The following is a 7,221-nucleotide window of genomic DNA, read 5'->3' as shown; positions in this document are numbered from 1 at the left end:
GAATGTGACTGAAAAAGAGTCAGAAAAAAACAAATCTGTTTAAAAAATGCATTATAGCGGCAGTGTTATTTTGGCGGATGTTTTGAATTTAGTAGTTGCCTAAAAATAACATGGATGGTTCCCTACCAACGTTTTGCAAATACCCTACATCAGGTGTCCTCAACTACTTTTGTACAGAGACCAGCTTCTTCCTGAACAGGCCCTTTGGGGTGAACTTTCAAATAGAATAGAGACATTTTAAACATGTTCACACATTTCATTTAATTCTTTTCATTCTCTTTAGAATAAATGTGATGGTTAGGTTCTAACACAGAGATCAGCCCCTATTTCACCACCAGCCACATTAGGGGGGACTGAGATATTTCATCTGGATATTTCTGTGGTTATCATGTTGTCTTTCACTGATTTTCATGCTAATATGCTGTGTAGTGATAAGTAAAAAAAAAACAAATGGGAAAACAGCACTCCTAAAACATATAAAGCCAAAAGTTGACACAAAAATTGACATCTTTTTATGATTCAGTAAAAATACCTGAAATACAACAACATATATTTTCCTCTGCACATGTTCTGAATTTGAAAATGTTTGTAGAATATTTATATATAACATAAAACAAAAAGTAAGCCAATTTGTATTTGGTACATTATTTCTTTGTTGTAACAATGCTTCTTGGTAATAAATCTTATACCGATGGAAAGCCTGTTTATTACCCTTTTAAATGATGCCACATTTGTAAGGATCATGCATTTGTGGGATGAGCAGCAGAGCTGAGTATGTGGGTTGTGCCCATGAAAAATGTGCCAAATCTTCTCTGCCAATGCTAAACAGCTGATCTGCCATTGACTCTTGTTTGGTGTTTGGTGTTGGATTGGATTATTGAGGTTTGAAGAAACAAGACATATTGACAATTTAACAAGTTATTCATTTAACAAACAGGAGCCTCAGTAGTGTGTGGAAGAACCATACACAGCCACAACAGCCTGGCTCCTCCTCCTCATGCTGGTCACCAGCCTGGTCACACACTGCTGTGGGATGGCATCCCATTCTTCAACCAGCATTTGTCGCAAGTCAGCCAACTTGGTTGTGTTGGTCACTCTGGCACAAATAGCACACCCAAGCTGATCCCACAAGTGTTCAATGGGGTTGAGGTCAGGACTGCTGGCAGGCCATTCCATCCTCTCCACTCCCAACTTCTGGAGGTAGTCTCTGATAAACCCCGCTCTGTGGGGGCGAGCGTTGTCATCTTGGAGGATAGAGTTCTTGCTGACAGGGTGAGAAAAAAAACATTCTTGGGGTGTCGTCTTCTTGGGACACCCACTTCGCAGTCTGTCTCTGTCTTGGTTTTGCAGAACACCAGCTTGAAGTTGCCCAACCGATGGGCCCCATCCAGATCAGTCAAACGTGGCATGCCGATTCTTGAAGCAGACATTTACTGACCACTGTAGCAGGGCCCATGCTCACAGATGCTGCCAATCAGGCACCTGATATATATATATATATATACATATATATATATCAGGTGCCTGCTAAAATGATGTAACATAGATATATATCAAACACTTCACTGTTTATGCTTAATTTGACACTAAAAGGCTTAATTTCATGTTACTGAGAACATACTGTATTTTACATATACTATAAATTTTAAAAAGAAGTTTAAAATTTGTGTGAATAACTTGGAATATAGTTGGTTAAAATCTAAACACAAAAATGGGTTATAAATTGTGATTTATTATGAGGCAAACCGAACTGGATTTTTGACCCACATAGACAAGAAGCATGATTTATAGCTGCCATTAATATATATATATATATGTACACTTTTCTCTCACTAAAATTTAACTTAACCAGTCCTCTATTCATCAATCATCAAATGTACCTCCAAACCTTTAAAAAAAGAAAACATGGTAAAAAGAAATGGTCAAAATTGTTATTCTAAAACTCAGAATGAAGAATAATCTCATGTGAATGAGGAAAATGGTCATAAATTCAAAAAGAAAAAAAGGGACAAAACTTGTGTTTATAAGATGAAATAGCGTTGGAGTAATAACAGATACTTTATGCTATCATACTTTAAAAACAGTGAAACCAGGGTGGGTCAAATTTGACTTTCAAGGACAACAAACGTCGTCCAAAAGAAGAAAACACAAGAGTACAAAAACACAATTCATGGACAAAAAGACAAAATAAATTCAGATCAAAGATGAGTTTCAACAAATAGAAACATGATAATTATCTTTAATTTGGTTTCAGCGTTTCAGAATCATAAGGAAGTCAGGATTAGCTGACATGAAAGAGCAAAATATGTCAACAGAGAGGAAAACAGAGAGCCCAAATATGGTCATCCCGGAAAAAAGCCACCCTCCTCTATGTAAATGAGAGTGACGTCATGAGACTTACTATCTTATAAATTAACTTCAAAACATCACTGAATCAGTTCGACTTCAACAAGCGGAAGGGACACAACCAATAACAAAGCAACTCTCGACAAACTAAACACCCCCTACCTTTTTTGTGCGTGTGCGCGTGCTCGTCGAGTTTCTCCTCAAACAGGTTGGACCAGGACACACCTGCAGGGAGTAGAAGAAGAAGGCACTTTTTTGTGGACCGACAGGACTCCATTTCTGAGCTACGAGTAGGACGGACGGTTGGAGGAGCATCAGGAGGGAACTTTTCTCTTTTATTGGTCCATTTTTTTAGTTTTCTTTGGTAAATTCATCATGAAGATGTGGATTGCGCTCGTGCTAGCTACGCTGGCGGTGGGAGCTTCAGCACAATGTGAGTAGTTTGATTCTTTTCACCTGTGCAAGTTTTTTTGAAAAATGTCTTTTTGCGCAATTTGTGCTTAAAAACCCAGATTAAATGTTTATTCTTCCACTTAAGGTTTAATTTCAGGATTCTCGTGAACACAAATGCTATCTTTTAACTCCTTTAATCGCTCTTTATTTTTTATTTATTTTGTTTTTGTAGTGTAAAAGTACTCTAACGTTGATTTGTTCCTGTAAAAGTGTGGTTTAAGCTGTTTGCATTAGTGTCGCGGTAGGTCTGGTTGTTGGGTGGGGGTTGGGAGGATTTGTTCCGCTCTCTGGGGAAACCAACGCCCAGGTGTTTGACAAACCTGCTTGTCTACCTGCTCAGTCCCCTCTCTGCACAACAGACGCAATTAATCTGCTGACACGAAGCCTACGAGATCTGTAGCAAATGCTTCGTTTTACTGTAGTCTAAATGCATAAAAGACGATGATTTTAGTCCACACGTCTCAAAATTATGCTGGATTATTTTGCTTAAAAGATGATTTAAGGTTTTTCTTCTTCATTCTCCTTTCTGAACATGGAATGTGATGAATGGTGACTAATCTTTGTTGTGCAAGAAAAAAACTTTACCATGACCAGAACAAATCAAAATGAAATGAATGTTCTGCTTTGTCAACTCAAACTGAGCAGATTTAAGGGCATGTAATGAAGTGAACTGACTCTGAGGCTTTTTTTTTTACCCACACTTATGCCTTAATCTTTTTGTCTTTAATGTTAGTTGTAATATTAATGGTTAAATATCATATTTCTGTGCTCAGGTTCATGTTCATCCATGAAGTATGCCACCTGTGATGGAACCCCATGCACCTGTACGCTCCTGGTTGGCAAAAATATGAAAGAAACACTAAACTGTGACGCCTGTAAGTGTAAAAAAAAAAAAAAAAAAAAGTCAAACTTCATCATAGTGTTCTGCAAATACTTCTGTCCTTTCCTCCCTCTCATGTCAGCTTGTTTTTCCTCCTTCCCTCCTTCCTTAGTGATTCCAAAGTGCTTCCTGATGAAGAATGAGATGTTCCGAGCCAGTATTGCGGGCCGATTTGGAGGAAAACCAGTGGAGACTGCCTTTGTCGACAACGATGGCCTCTACGACCCAGAATGTGAGAACGATGGCAAGTTTAAGGCCAAGCAGTGCAACAAAACTGAGGAGTGCTGGTGCGTCAACAGCGCTGGTGTTCGCAGAACCGACAAGGGAGACAAGAACCTGAAGTGTGACAAGCTTGTGGAGACATAGTGAGTATTTAAATCATCAACACTTTTTTATGTGCCTCGAGAGTCACAATGGCAGCATGTAAATGTAAAAAAAAAAAACAGAAAAATGAGGGAATGCAATGGATGGGTAACTTGAAAATACAGGCCTAAAAGGCCTAGAGTAATCACATCATCTCCTGTATTTCAATCATAATAAATCAATGCTTTCCCTTTAATAAAAAGCAGATGCCTGCACCCCAGTTTTATTTTACTTTTAGAAAATTACTAAAATGAAACTCATTGGTTATTTTTTGTCAACGTATTGCCACTCTGTTGACAGATAATTCTATTGTTTTAGTAGCCCCTGTTTTGGGTTTTGGTACCTGTTTCTTTGAGTTAAATCTGGCTTTCTCTCGGGAAAAATGAAATGGAGAATTGCTTGATTCTGATGTAGTTTGTCTTCTTTTGCTCTCTCCAGCTGGGTTCGTCTTCAGCTCAGACACAAACCAGTGGACGGAGAAGTGGACGCCTCCAAGATGAAAGAGTAAGTCATATTTTGTAAGACTTGATTATATTTAAAAAAGTCCCTTTATTAAATTAATTTTCGATTTTCTTATGTCCTCGCCTGCTGCAGTGCCATTAAAGATGCAATCAACAAACGTTACAGCAACTTCAACAAGGACATGATAGAGAACGTGGAGGTGAGCGAGAATATACATTTTTTTCTAGCTGTACAAGATCATAAATGTTTATGAGAAGAGCATTAATTAAACTGATTTCTTCCAGTATGACAAGGACAGCCGCATGATCGTTGTGGATGTGAAGAAGCCAAAGGGAGAACGCAAGAGTGACCTGGCCAACATGGCCTACTACATGGAGAAAGATGTACGTTAATAGTTACTTTTGCAGCTTTGTGTTAGAGATTTGTATAAAGGGGTTTCCAAACTTTGCCTTCTTTTGATTGGCCCGCAACAAATTAAATTAAACATCGGCCACATTGGAGCATGAAGCTTGTGCTAGACTGTGTTGTTGTTTGTAGTTTCAGCACAAGGCAGTGCTACCATGCTAGTTCTGCAAACAAACATTTTGACAAGTAGAATTTATTAAGGTTTTTCTTTCATGACTAAATTGAGACAACAATATAAGTGGTAAACAAACTAAGATAATGAAGACATCTTGATTTCTAAGGCCCTAATGGATTTAGGCAGCAGGGGTGCAGCCAGTGATGGCCAGAGCTCTCCTGAAACCTGATTGGCCGCCCCTTAAAACGACTGGCTATTTGCCATGCCAGCCATTAGCTTAGCCATTTTATCTCACCCAATCACTAAGCCTGTCTTCACTAACTTAAATATCCTCAAGGTGTGGTATATGAAAGTGGCCCCACCATCCTTATAAATGTCTGTATGTTTGGATACCACTGGTTTAGAGTTACTGCATGATGTGCCATTTCCTTTCCCTCTTACAGGTGAAAGACCTGCCCCTGTTTAAGGACGGTGTGAAGTTTGAGCCAATGGTGGGGAACAAGAAGCTGGAGATGAAAGACATCCTGGTCTACTACGTCGATGAGGAGGCCCCCACCTTCACCATGAAGAACCTGTCGGGTGGAATCATCGCCGTCATCGTGGTGGTTGTGCTGGCTGTGGTCATTGGCCTGCTGATCCTGGTAAATGGAATATTTTGTTTGGTTTTGATTTGTCATTCAGCCTTGAGCCAATGTGGAGGCGTAACTCTCTTTGTTTTTATTTTTTTAGTTCTTCTACAGAAGGCGGGAGCAACAGCGGTACAGCAAAACCCACGTAAGCTGATTTCCTTGTAACCTCCTCTGTATTGCATGCATGTAAAATTTGTGCATTTTCTAACTTCTGCTTTTTCTTTAAATCCAGCAAAGGGAGATGGATGCCATGTAAAGTCTTCGTCAGAACCTGAGGATCTGGAGATTCAGCCTGTACATCATGTTTTCTAGGATTTGCAGTGGGACGGTGCCATTGTCACCATTTTACTTGAGGAATGCAATTTGTAAAGGAACAATTAACTTGCTTTTTTGTTGTTTTCATGTTGACGGCACAACTTTAACAACCGTTTATTTATGAAATGTGTAAGTCTTTACCTTCATCCAATCACTCTGCCATAAAGAACTGTGCTTTTAAAAACATGCCGTGTTTTTTATGTTGAAATTTTAAATTCCGTGTCATACTTTGTACAGTTTCTTTCTTACTAATGTGTGTTTGTTGGATTGTTTTTAATAAAAAATGTTTTAAAAGACTCTGGATTGTGTCAAAGTCCTCTTTGTTAACTGTAATGAAGTGTTTTTACCTCAGGCAGTGGAAAAGTACGGATCAGGTCAGATGGGGGAGGGGACCTGTTGTATTTAGTTTTTGATAAAAACCTGAGTCGCACAAACATTAGAGGCACTGAACTCACAAGTCTCCTTCATTCTCACCTGTAAGATGGCTGCTTTGATAATGAATGAATGTTGTGTTTATACAGTACAGGTTAGAAGAGGTTTTCCACTCAGGTGAGTTTCTGGAGGGCGTGGCAGTTTTGTTCTAAATGTGTCACCCTCCTGGTATTGTTTGTCTCTTAGGTGGAATCTTTGATGGCTGCTGCTCTGAGAGCCAGTTTTCTCGCTGATGCTTTGACAGGAAAAAACCCTTAAGGTCTACAACTGAGTTAGCTTAATGGAGTGACCTATATTTCCAGGAATGTCTATTTATTTAGTCAGTAAAATTTTTAAGGGCCCAAAGCAACATCTTTGAACACTCCTTACTTCATTTTGGAGCTAACGAGTGTGCCACACTATTATTGGGTTCTGATTTTAAACTCACTTATTCATTCTGCTTTTAGACCCATTTCAAGCACCCATTTGTGCCACATTTTAACCACTTTTCACATTTATATTTCACACTGTTTTTGCCTCGCTTAGCCCATTTCTGCAGCTTTAATCCCATTTATGTCTCTTTTCACCCCTTTGCCCTTTTATTCCCCTCATTTTGCCCCTTTTAACTGCTTTTCACATTTTTTTCCACATTATTTTTGCCTTGAGTTGCCCATTTTTGCTGCTGTTATCCCGCTTTGGTCTCTTTCACCTTTTTGCCCCCATTTTTTCATTTTTGCCACTTTTAACTGCTTTATATATTTTCCCCCTACACTCTTTTTGCTTTGCTTAGCCCGTTTCTGCTGCTGTAATCCCAATTTGGTCTTTTTCACCATTTTTGCCCC

General features: G+C 39.0%; 1 protein-coding gene across 1 annotated transcript; it reads left to right on the top strand.

The window, feature by feature from the left end:
- Positions 1-2,431: 2,431 nt before the first annotated feature.
- epcam (epithelial cell adhesion molecule) lies at positions 2,432-6,264 on the top strand. The gene is made up of 9 exons (XM_041788843.1): positions 2,432-2,779; positions 3,573-3,674; positions 3,792-4,044; positions 4,481-4,546; positions 4,637-4,703; positions 4,789-4,887; positions 5,468-5,665; positions 5,754-5,798; positions 5,886-6,264. The coding sequence occupies exons 1-9, from the start codon at positions 2,722-2,724 to the stop codon at positions 5,907-5,909; spliced, it is 912 nt and encodes a 303-aa protein (XP_041644777.1). The 5' UTR covers positions 2,432-2,721; the 3' UTR covers positions 5,910-6,264.
- Positions 6,265-7,221: the final 957 nt, after the last annotated feature.

Source organism: Cheilinus undulatus, linkage group 6 (assembly GCF_018320785.1).
Source record: "Cheilinus undulatus linkage group 6, ASM1832078v1, whole genome shotgun sequence".
NCBI lineage: Eukaryota > Metazoa > Chordata > Actinopteri > Labriformes > Labridae > Cheilinus > Cheilinus undulatus.
The sequence above is the reverse complement of the archived record's forward strand: the minus strand, read 5'-3'. Positions and strand labels throughout refer to the sequence as shown.